The sequence below is a fragment of the Macaca mulatta genome, chromosome 8 (assembly GCF_049350105.2).
Source record: "Macaca mulatta isolate MMU2019108-1 chromosome 8, T2T-MMU8v2.0, whole genome shotgun sequence".
NCBI classification, from domain to species: domain Eukaryota; kingdom Metazoa; phylum Chordata; class Mammalia; order Primates; family Cercopithecidae; genus Macaca; species Macaca mulatta.
The window spans coordinates 1,027,849-1,040,790 of NC_133413.1; the positions used below are offsets into that span (position 1 = coordinate 1,027,849).

At 39.5% G+C, this 12,942-nt stretch overlaps 1 protein-coding gene across 11 annotated transcripts in view; it reads left to right on the plus strand.

Moving 5' to 3' along the window:
* Positions 1 to 12,942, plus strand: part of FBXO25 (F-box protein 25) — a 67,114-nt gene that overhangs the window by 20,405 nt on the left and 33,767 nt on the right. For all 11 annotated transcript variants that reach the window (XM_077942708.1, XM_077942709.1, XM_015144664.3 and 8 more), the window contains 3 exon segments: positions 6,273 to 6,376; positions 7,813 to 7,862; positions 10,775 to 10,867. In XM_077942708.1, coding sequence (XP_077798834.1) covers positions 6,273 to 6,376; positions 7,813 to 7,862; positions 10,775 to 10,867 — 247 coding nt within the window.

The window sequence follows — 12,942 nt, forward strand, 5'->3', positions numbered from 1 at the left end:
TGTTTTGATTGATTATTTTCTCTTGAGAGCCAGCTTTTGGATTTGCTTCTTAGTTCTGTTCTTTTTCTACTTAATAATATCTGCTTTTATTTGTAATAATTCCACCCTTTCTTTTGGTTCACTTATTCTTTTTCTGGCTTTCTCAGTTATATGTTTAAATAATTTATTTTTATTATTTAAATTTGTATTGATAAAGGTATTTAAGCTATAAAGTTTCTTGTGACATTTTCTGAGTCCTATACATTCTCTATATATTTTCCCAGCCTTTTATAGCTGTATATCTTATATGCAGTATGGTGCTTGATTTTGCTTTGTGAACCGATCCAAGACTGTTTTCCATTTAATAGGTGAGCCAAGTCCGTTTTTTACATGACAGATAACAAGGAACCACCTTGTTCTATTTTATTTGCTTTTACCCTTTTGGTATTTAAGAGGGCTTTCTTGTTTTCTTTTGTTTCTTTCTTTCTTTTTTTCCCTTTTACCCTAATGCCTTTATAGCAAACCCTTAGATTCTTTTTTTTTTTTTTTTTTTTTTTTTTGAGACGGAGTCTCGCTGTGTCTCCCAGGCTGGAGTGCAGTGGCGTGATCTCGGCTCACTGCAAGCTCCGCCTCCCGGGTTCACGCCATTCTCCCGCCTCAGCCTCCCAAGTAGCTGAGACTACAGGCGCCCGCCACCACGCCCGGCTAGTTTTTTTTTTTTGTATTTTTAGTAGAGACGGGGTTTCACCATGTTAGCCAGGATAGTCTCGATCTCCTGACCTCGTGATCCACCCGCCTCGGCCTCCCAAAGTGCTGGGATTACAGGCTTGAGCCACCGCGCCCGGCCTAGATTCTTTTGTTGGCTCCCCACAGTACCCAATACTGCAGTTAGCTGATGGACACCCCACTCCCGGTTGGCCCCTGCACATCTTCTCCCCATCCCTACCACTTCTCTGGTGGTTGTTCTTTGTCTGCATTGTCTGAGCTGGTAACCATGGCATGCTGCACCTTTATCACCCTTATGTGCCAGCAGCTCCACAAATAAATACAGACCACCTGGCAGCCACACCTTTGCCTCTGCCTCTGCCTCTAGTCATTTTGGTTTCCGGAGCTTATTCTTTAGTGGGTCGTCCCTCAGCTCCTGGTCATCATACTTCCTGTGTTTGTGTGTACTCATAAAAAATATGTGTGACTTTTATCCTTGATGGTCACTATTTAGATGTTAAATCTTTGGCTTGTATTTTTTTCCTTTGAATATCTTAAATATGTTACTGAACCTATTCTATTCTGGACCTGTAATCCCTACTGCAAAGCCACTCACAAGTCCAGTTTTCATCATTTCTGATTTTACAGACATGTATTCTTAAGGGGGAGGAATTTATAGAACTGAAAACCATGTGAATACCCTAGTCATGAGGTGGCTGATTTTGTCTGTCCAAGTAAGATGGTGCGGGTAGGGGGTGTGGTGGTCCCAGTGGCACACGCAGGAAGTCACAGGATGTGGGAGGCATTGTTCTGTGTGCCCTGTGCACAGAGTGTGTGATGCCCTTTGATGGGTTTGCAGCCTCATCTGGTGGACTTCCTGGCACAACCCTTCTTTAAGGTTGCTGCATCTGAAGCTCTCTAAGACGGCGTTTCCCTTCGGCCAGATTGCACTCTGTGCACAGTGCAGTTGCTTCTCCCTGTGGAGGGAGATGGGCCCACATTGTCTATGGCTCCACCTGGCCTTGGTGCTTATTGCTTTCTGCTCTGCTGCTCCCTTCATGTAACGAGGGTGTGTTAAGAGTCTGTAAGTGTGTTGTGTTAGATATTTAGGAAGGGAATGTTAATCCTAAAAATAGGTTTCCCATCTTTTAACTTATATAAATTGACTGGACTTTTTCTTCTGGATTATCTTTTTATAATTAGAGACTAATAATACACTGATATGAAGTAGCTTTGTATCAGGAAAATGGATAAATGTAAACATTCGCCTACCAGGAGAAAATAATATGACCTGATTGGAAAATGTATGGATAAAAAGCTAGGTTTAGTAGGTAGCCATTGATGAACAGAGTAAGTTAAGACAACCATTGGGGATTGTTAGAGCAGAGATTGTAGCTCCCTTCTGAGGAGGAGCTGACCAAAATGTAGTCCGACTCCTGCTTGACAGAAGAGGTACAGCCAAACTGATCCAAAGGAAATGTCAGAGGAGGCCAGGTGGGGATTATCAACAACTGTATTTGAGGGTTTGTTCCACTTTGTTTTGGTTTTGGTGAAATTATCACATTTTGCATGTTATATTACCTTGGCACTTGGAATCATGGCATTTATGCTGAGATTTTTTCTCCCTGGCGTCTCTTCTGTTTGATAGCATGTATGTACCTTTCATAATCAATATCAAACTGAAGTAACTTAAAAGGATAGATAATTGTATTCATTTTCTAGGGTTCCATAACCACAAACTCAGTGGCTTAAAACCACAGAAATGTCTGTCCTCACAGTTCTGGAGGCCACAAATCCAAAATCAAGGGCTTGGCAGGGTTGCTTCCTAATGGCAACTCAGGAAAGTTGAGTTTATGAGTTATGTATTATTTTTTACTACATGTAGTATAGTACTTTAATAATTATTAACACTTAAGTCATTCACAAATATCATTTTTCTTACTGGTAATAAAAGTTTTCTGACATATCTTACAGCAATATAGTTAAGAACTGATGCCCTTGATTAGCAGTTTTAAAAACCAGAGGCTTACCCTAGCCTGTCTTACTTTCCTAGACTTGTGTGGAAATGATTTGAAGATAATGGCCCATAACACCACATTCCTGTAAAGCCTGTGCTTAGAACCCTAGAGTGGTCTGGGAGATGAAGATTAAGACCTTGTTGTCCATCTCTTAAGGAAAATACCATCAGAGGAAAATGCAAATCTTGTTATAGGTCATCACGAGAATGAGGATTATAATGTATAGAAATTGGGGCTTAATTATCGGAAATAGTTCTGTTCTTGGCTCTAGTTTACTTCTGTTTGGAGTTGTTTTGTTGATTCTTCTCTATTCTCTTCTCTTCCTTTTCTTGAGTGGAAAGGAACTTGGGAAAGTCATGCGCTGGCCTTGGGTTGTCAGAGGAAACTTGGAATGTCATTGCCTTTTGGGCACATTTGCAAGCAAGGGGGTGACATATGCTGTGGTGTGGCCTGGGTGTGGGGAGTTGAGGGCTGTTAGCTCCATCATTCAGACATGTTTTAAGTTTATGGAAACTCTGTGTTTCTTACAAGTGCGTTTGTGCCCTGTATTTTCAGCTTGTGTTGTATGAGGTTCTATTCTTTGTTTTTAACACTTCCCGTCCCCACCCCATCCCTCCGACATGCACCTCAGACAGCATGAACAAGACAAGCTGCTACTTCCTCTCCTCTCTTACACATTGTCTCTTTATCTTTAATTACAACAAAATACACATAGCATAAAATTGCCATCCTAACCATTTTTAAATGTACGAGTTCAGTGCTGTTAAGTACATTCACATTATTGTGCAACCGTTACTACCATCCATCTCTGGAACTTTTTCATCTTCCCAAACTGAAACTCTGTCCCCATTAAGTGCTAACTTTTCATTCTCCAGCACCCCCAGACCTAGTAACTGGCTTTCTACTTTCTGTCTGTATGATTTGACTTTTCTGAGTACCTCATATAAGTCACATCACACACTGTCCTTTTGTGACTGTCTTATCTCACTCAGCATAATGTCCTCAAGTTTCAGCCCTGTTGTAGCATGTGTCAGCATTTCCTTTTTCAGACTGAATAATATTCCATGTTGTGTATAGTGTACACCACAGTTTGTTTATTCGGCCACTGATGGACATGTGGGTTGTTTCCATGTTTAGCTGTTGCAAGTAATACTGCTGTGAACGTGGGTGTACAGGTATCTTTCATTCTCTGCTGGGTGTACAGGTATCTTTCATTCTCCACTTTCGGTTCTTTTGAAAATATACCGAGAAGTGAAATTGCTGGATCATATGGTAATTGTATGTTTAGTTTTTTGAAGAACCTCCATACTGTTTCCTGTAGCAGCTATACCATCCTCCATTTCCACCAACACTGCACGAGGGATCCAGTTTCTCCACATCCCTGTCAACACTTGTTACTTTCTTTCTTTCTTTCTTTTAATTTGCCAGTAGCCTCATAATGAGTGTGAGGTAGTATCTCATTGTAGTGTTAATTTGCATTTACCTAACAATTTGTGATACGGAGCATCTTTTCATGGGCTTGTTGGCTGTTGTATCTCTTCTTTGGAGAAATGTCTGTTGAAGGTGTGTGACATTTTTTAATCAAATTGTTGGGCAGTTTCCCTTGTTTTTAAGTCAGAGTAGGTGATGTTTGTCTTGCTCATGAAACAAAGGTTATAAAAAAAGAACATGTTTGCTATGAAATGTAGTTGATGCAGAATGGAAAGATTTATAAATTAAATACTCCTTTATTAACATTTTAATGTGTTGAATTTAAATTTCAGAAGCATTCATCTTTCTTCTCTACTTGTACATTTTTGTTTACCTGACAGTGTAAAACCCACAACCCCAAAATAATGGCTTTTGCCCGTTTAAAATACTTTGTAAAAATAGTAGCCTAGTTACTGGTTCCTCTAAAGTAGCCATTTTCCCTTGGTTGTCATTTGTGAGCCCAGGCTTAGTCCTCAAGTCTAACATAGACTCCCCAAGGCCCTAACACTGAAGTGCTCTGAGCCCTACCACTGCCCACGTGGGCCCAAGAAGTGTCCCAGCAGTGCCCAAGAAGGTCACCTCCACCTGTGGAATCCACAGTGTGGGTAGCCCCCAGGGAGCCACAGCCATCTAGGCCCAGATTCACAGGAGGACGCGGTTACTGCAAGTATCTGAACCTGGCCCCACCACCTATGGGCAGAATTGATTCCAGCTCAGTGGTCCATGGGACGTCTTTAGGTTCACCTTGCTTTTTTGTCCCACACTCACGTGTTGGAGCTCAGCTTCATGGAGTGTCCTTCTCCCTGTACCTGTGAGATTAGTCAGCAGTCCTTTCTCCTTCCGTATTCTGTCTTTATTTCTGCGACACTATTTCTGGAGAACATTGTATCTGTGCTTTTCCTTTGATATGTTTGTAATTTTCATTAGAAAAGCCCTTTTAGATTCTAAAGCTTCTACATTCAGTATTTCAATCAATGATAACAAACTGGTATAAGACTAAATATGAAATACAAACATCAACACATTTCTATAAATTGGTGTTATAATGTCTGCTACAAAAAGTTCAGTTGTTTGTATGTTTTTCAAATGCGCTTTGCTTGTCTTGATGATTTACAACTGTTGGTACTGCTGTTTAAGTCTGTTCTGACAGTGAGAAATTGACTCATTTGGCAAAGTCAGCTGTTTTTACTAAAAGTGAATACTGGTGAGTAGAAAGGAGCTTGTATACAATTTTCTTGTCAAAGAACAATGAGCGGGAAATAAGCAATTTTAGTTCCTTGGATTTGAGCATCACTCTCGCATGCCTCCACCAACCAGCTTGTCTCCACAGAGCTTCCTTCCTCACTTTAGACTGAAAATCTGTTATCAGTGTGTGGAAAATAAAAATTTTACACATCTTTAGTTTTGAAGATATGGATTATTACTATTTACAGGTTTTTTTTTTCACTATAAGGAAGAAATTTTTTTAAAGAGTAAAAGGTGTTCACATTGTCTAGTTATTGCCTTATGATTTGATTTTCTTGTTTCACGAAGAAGAAAAACTTTTAATTAAATGTGTTTAAATAGTAAAAATATACATGTCACTTCTCCTGGTTCCACTTAAATGTATTAACATGTATTTGGTTGGTGCTTAATAAAAAAATGTTCAGCGAATAATTAACTTCAGCTAAACCCTTAAAAATATAGAGAGTAAGCAGAAATATTGAGTGGTTACTCAGCATGGGGTAAGGGATACAGCAAGTCATTGGTCAGTATCGGGTATCATCATATTCTTACCATCTTTTTTTCTGGAGTTTTAGTAGTTGTTTTTAAAAAATCTCTATGTTTTAATAAAGCATTTCGATGTTTGAAACTACCTTGGATAAGCATATCAAGACCCTTGAGAGGTTCTAAAACATGTTCAGCACTTTCCGGTATAATATTCTCAAAGAACCAGGACACATCTTATTTCTCAAAATGAAAAAAAAAAAATTAGACATTACCCTTGTAATTTCAAGCCCACAATCTGTCACTTTGAAGTGTTTGTATCGTTTTACAAAAGAAAAGCCAAATGAAGATATCCCTGAAAAAATATTTTAATAGAATATATCTTTATTTCAGTATCTTAAATAGTGAAGATGGAGAAATATTCAATAATGAAGAGCATGAATATGCATCCAAAAAAAGGAAAAAGGACCATTTTAGAAATGACACAAATACTCAAAGTAAGATCATTCTCATTAATTTTATTTTGTCGATTATGTTGAAATACTAAATTACTGTGACAATGCTATCTTATGAAATAAAAGGTGATACAAATATGTAAATAACAGCCCAGTATCCAGCATCACCCACTTATTTAGTGGTCAGACTTTTTGCAGCTCAACCGTTTCAGTGGGTAAGATGTGCAAAAACAAAATAAGAGATGGCACAACCCACAAAACAGCCATGCATATGATCTTGAATTCAACTCATTCTTGAGCAGTGAGGCCAAACTGAGGGGTGTCCTGACTTGAGTTTCGAAGTGACTGAAGATTCAGAGTAGGAGACAGACATTCAGAGCTGTAGTTTAGGATGTTAGATGGCAGCAGGGGAAGGCTGGAGGTGGGACCTGTCTGTGAGAGGGCGTAGGGCTCTATCATGGCACTGCCTTGCAGTATATCCGTGAGTTACCAAGACACATGTTCGTCTATAGTAGGCTCCCTCACCTCAGGGGATAGACCTTCAGTGGATGCCTGAAACTGTGGATAGTACCGAGCCTTATGGATACTATAGGTTTTTTTCTGTATATACACACTTATAATAAAGTTTAATTTATAAATTAGGCACAGCAAGAGATTAACAACAATAATAAAATGAAACAGTTATAGCAAGATGGCCGCCATCGCTCCTCTTGCACTTTGGGGCCATTATGAAGTATGATAAGGGTTCTCTAAACACAAGCACTGCGATACCTCAACAGTTGATCCGATAACCAAGACGGCTACTGAGTGATCAAGGGGCAGGTAGTGTAGGACTCGCTTGACAAAGGGAGGATTCCCATCCCAGGCAGGACAAAGCAGGACAGTGTGAGATTTCATGACACCACCCAGAATGGCACAGAATTTAAAACTTAGGAACGGTTTATTTCTGGAATTTTCCATTTAATGTTTTCAAGCCAAAACTGACTGTGGGTAATTGAAACTGTAGAAGGTGAAACTGTGAATATGGGGGAGACTACTTTTTATGAAGAAGATAGGGTCACATGGAGAATACAGTTAGTGTGATTCTTGAAACTTTTAAGATTTATCTGAAAAATGTGTTTCTGTGGAGTACCATACAGAGCAATAGAAGAATAGAACTTTTTATTAGGGTACGTAGGAATTTAGTAATGTAATTGCATTTTATAATCATTTATGTCTTCATATGGCTTCAGTCGTTAATAATACTAATTTTCTTCTAAGTTACTAGGACTTGGTACTGTCTGAAATCATTGTTCATATCTTAAACTGATTTAAGAAACAAGGCAATTCTGTTTGCATTGAACCAAGTAAAAGCATTTCTTATGAATATAGTAAGTCAGATAATTTTGTTAACATGTCCAATTATTTAAATTCCTTTAAAATCTTCATTTTTGAAATGATTTGCCAGATTTAAAAAACCAAGTTAATTTTTATTCTAGGTTTTTATCGTGAAAAATGGATCTATGTCCATAAAGAAAGCACAAAAGAAGTAAGTATTCTTTTATAAATAAGAGAGTATCTTGGATTGTTTCTGTTCAATGTGGAGTCACATTAAATACATTTATTAATAAAGTTGCATAAAACACATTTCTTTTGCAATATCAGATCTATGGTTCAAATTCTGACAGATAATAGCATATGAGGAGCTTTTGAGGTAGTGATTCTCCATTGTGTGTGCTTGCATGTGCGTGTGGTATGTGACTGTATTTGTGCATACATTGGTGTGTGTTGTATATATGGTGTGTATGTATGGTTGTGCATGTATTTGCACACATTGGTGTGTGGGATGTATGGTGTGTGTTAGCATGTGGTATATGTGCAGTGTGTGGTTCCTGCCTACCTGTACATATCTGAGTCAGCAGCAGGCCTATTTAAACCAAGCATGGACTCCTGCAGTCATACGCATTTTCTCTGTGTTAGCATGAACCTCTGATGCTGATGGGCGTGTGTCCTCCCTGTGGCATGTTTTGGAGCGTAGGACATCTGTGAGCCCCCTCATTCCACGTAAAGAGTGGCTAACATGAAATTAGTAATTGGGTTGGGTTTGCGCAGAGCCGTGTGAACTCCTTCCCTGCCTTTCTTTTCCCAAGTTAGGCTAAAGCTTTTTCATGAGCCATAAGACAAACCAGAGAGCTTCAAGCTGTTTCCTGTTTCTTTACTAGGATCAGGGAAGTTGAGTTCCTTTTATAGTCTTAGAAACTCTGCATTTGCTTTATTTTGCAACAATTGGGGAAAATAATTTAGGGAACTATTGTCTATCATCTGTTTTTTTAGGATAAGTTAAATATTCCAGAAATGTTTATAGATGCTCTGAAGCTAGTCCAGCTTCCTAGAAACTGAAGGATTAGATTCTGAGAAAGAAAACTTAATCTATTCGGTTATGGTTAGTGGGTATAGAATGAATCAGATCCTTAATATACACTCTAATATACCATTAGAAGATTGTTTGACAGAATCTAACCTAGTTTTTAAAAAACGAAATTTAGTGCTCATGAAAGACCATTAAATATTTCATCTGCTCTGTTGCCATCCTGATTACAGAGCAGAGGATCCCATCCAAGCTAGCATGTGCAGGAAAAGAGGATCTTATTGTGAGGCTATGGGAATGTTCCCTGGAATCCTAGGAACCAGGATCCTAGAACCAGGTTGAGAGGGACCAGAACTAGGACTGGGCGCTGGTGTCCCTGCACCATGTCATGTCTCCACACCGTCACCTGGTATAGAGCAAGTGCCTGCTGCTTATCCATGCTAGCTGGTGTCTCACCGCTCTGAGGTTACATGCTGTGGTTCTAGGTCCAGACATGCTCTTTGTGGTCTGCTCTGTGAATCAGATTTAATTTTCAGTTGTGAGATGGGTGGTGACCTTGGAAAGTGCCTGCTGCACCATCATGTAGAATTAAGAGAGAGAAATAAAATAGGAATATCAACTGTGAGGGATTTCAGATAATTATCTATATCAAAATTAGCATTTCCTTTCCCCCAGAGTTCCCAGGAAAATGTTTTCTGCATAGCAGGCACTCAGTCAACATATTTGGATGTTTTAAATGAATTTCGTTGAGTTGTGCACACAGTAGGGCGATTGGGGTTGATGCACAGAAGCACATGAGCCTCTGAGTATATCAGCTATCAGAGACAAAGGTGCTGTGACTCCAGCTGCTTTCTCTAGGACATCTCAAGTCACCTGTTTGGAATTTGAGATCGATCATCTCATGTTTTTTATTATTGTTCTCCAGCTTATTTATCTCTACAACTTTGAAATGAAAATCTGTAGATTTTAAATATTTCAAATATGGAGGATGGAAATGGAGTTTAAAATGACTTCTGAAACCTAATGTGCTAATCTACACAAACCAGTATAGGATAAGGGTGTATCATGGCAGAAAAACATCTAAGAGAATAGCAGCAGTGTTTACAGTACTGAAAATAAATTGTTTCATTTTCTTCCTTTGGTTCTTGGACCTGTGGATCTAATCACCAGTTTTTTTGGTGTTTTGGGTTCTTGGCATCCGTGCTCCCAGCCTGAAAGCTGCCCATGGTCACAACCAGCACTTGCCTTCAGCCCTCTCCATCCCAGTGCTGGTTTTCAGAGGCACCTTCTTGCTGCCGAAGCGCCTCTCCCAGCTGTGATCCTTGTGGTTGAGCATACTTCCAACCTGGCAGTGCATGCCTCCCCCGCAGAGAAGTCCTGTGTTTCAACTGTATATTTATAACACCTACATCCTTACAATGCAGCTAAGCACGTGATTTATGTATTTTTAGTTGCGTAGCCTAGTATAATCCAGTTTTTTTATGATCTTAGCCTTAATGTCATCCACACCCCAGTTTGTCCCCAGCAAAATAAACCAGCAAGATTTTTTTTTAAATTTTCTATTATACTTTAAGTTCTAGGTTACATGTGCACAACGTGCAGGTTTGTTACATATGTATACATGTGCCATGTTGGTGTGCTGCACCCATTAACTCATCATTTACATTAGGTATATCTCCTAATGCTGTCCCTGCCCCCTCCCCACACCCCACAACAGGCCCCAGTGTGTGATGTCCAAGTGTTCCTGTGTCCAAGTGTTCTCATTGTTCAGTTCCCATCTATGTGTGAGAACATGCGGTGTTTGGTTTTCTGTTCTGCAAACCAGCAAGATATTTAATATACATTTTTCTTTGTCATTACTTCAGCAGGTGGTAAAAAATGTCAGTTAACGGTGTCTCAGTTATACATAAACAGCTTAAATTATTAGCATTGCTATAATTTTACTATTCTCTCATCTAAATCTAAAATCAGTCTTCAGGATAAAAACAAATGTCCTTTGCCAAAATGTTTTTTTAATTGCACAATTAATTGACATTAACTGCCAGTTCTTTTTGGCTGATTGACTAATTTTAACTTCTGTGTTGCTCTTCCAGAGGCATGGCTATTGCACCTTGGGAGAGGCCTTTAATCGGTTAGACTTCTCAAGTGCAATTCAAGATATCCGAAGATTTAATTATGTGGTCAAAGTAAGTGTTCTACATGAAAAACTACTTTGATGACTCTTGTGAACAATTATATTTTGAAGATTGTAAGTGTACAACGTTTAAGATGCTTTTGGCAGCTTGAAGGTGTGCCTGTTCGCTGCATATAATCGAAAAACAGAAGGGAACAAGTTCAGGAGAAAACAGTGAGATTGGAGGATTTCTCCAGTGTTGGTGGCAGAGGTTGCAGAGCCTCAGTGGGAGCAAACAGTCATCTCCCTGTGGCTCTGTGGTTGCTGAGGATGCCACAAAGTGGTCCCCCGGGGGTTGCACCATGCATCTACGTACCATGTCAGTGATAGAACGGTCATGGGATCTTTACCTGATGATTTCGCAAATGTTTTCTGCTTCACGTTTTTCACGAAGAATGAGCCTTACGTCACAGAGGAAGAAGTAGCTAATAGAAAATAGGAATTTCATACAAAATAGAATTCCACAAAAGCCTTATTGCATTAATGATATCCTTTTGGAAGAAACTTTTATCTTGGGCCACACTCAGAAAGAAAGGATCATAGCCATATATTCCATTTATTGTTTGCTTTTGTCTAAAGATTAATTACTATGTGATTTATGCACCTTCATTCTATGGATAAAATAGAAGCTATAGTTTATGAAGCTATTAATTTTGTGTTTCTAATGGTTCTGTGAGACATTGGAAAATGTTTCCTTTAATTGCTTTTAGACATTTAAAAGTGCTACTGGGAGGACAGAAAATTTAGGGAATTAAATAACTGTAAGTCTTAGATAATTTTATTTGTTATGTTTGGTTCTGAGCAGAATTTCCAGGGCTTCTTATGTAACTACTACTTACAACTCCTGTTGTGCTCCATTCTTCACTGAAGCCCAGCCAACACATGCAGGCTGGACTTCCCCGGTGTTTTCTGAGTCCTCCTTTAGATATTTACACGCTGGCCAGCAGGGTGTTCTCGATAGGTACCTTTCTTGTAGATGATGGAATGCACATTTGACTCAGCCTTGTGGAAATTTTCAAGACTTAAGTAGGCAGGAAAAACATCAGCAGAGAGGTCTGTTTAGCAGTAACTATTTCTCCATGTAGCTCTCTGATAGTTCAGACCATACTGAGTTGCTTTATAGTAGCAATTCTCGACCATCTGTCTACATAAAAGGATTTAATTCTTGGTGTGAGTGAGAGAGTAGGATGGGGCACAGGAGGAAGTCATTGGTTCCTGGTGATTTCTGTGCTGGGTGCCCTGCTCTGTCATCTTTGGTCACTGACTCTGGAGAAGGTGCGAGTGTTTTGTGCTTTATCAGAGGGGGAGTCCATAGACCAGGGCCAGTATTTTATCAGTTTCAGTCATTTGAATGACTGCATGATTTTTTTTTGTCTGTGTACCACATACTACTATAATTTGCTAAGTAGCTTTTCTTCAAATTTACTTTTTTAAACAGAAATACCTACTTGAGCCTCATCCTAAACACTAATACCTGTGAAATGGTAAATTTTCTGTCGGTCGTTTGTCTAATACATATAAAATAAATGCATAACTATAAAAATTAAAATGTGCTATGCACTCATGTACCAACTAAACTTACCTTGCAACCGTCTTGAGAAGGGCTGTGTTTCTCCAAACCACCTCTCAGAGGTGGAGCAAGGGAACTGGTGAGCCTAGGAAGCAAAAGGGCTGCATTGTTGCATGACTGTCCCAGCAGCCTCACAGGTCTGTGCATCTCTGTTGATTGCTGCCTTCGAAGCAGAGCCTTGCTTGGCTCATCTGTGTTCCTGCTCTGTGGGAATCCCACCTTCCCTCTCCTGCAGTCACTCCAGACCTTTCACAAGTCCAGCAAAGTTACCTCTAAAAGGTGATTTGCTCATGCTCACCTTCTGCTAAAAACAAAAACTAGCAGCAGCCTTTGTGACTGTGGGAAAGCCTGAGCCTGTGTCTTGCCTTGGATTGAGCTCCTGCATGTCCCCATCCTAATTCTGCCCTCCCTGGCCCGTGCCAGTACCCTCTTCCATTGGCTTTCTTTCAGTGTGTACTATTTTTTTTTTTCACTTTATCAAGTGCATTTATCATGCATGCTGTGCAGGTATTTGATAT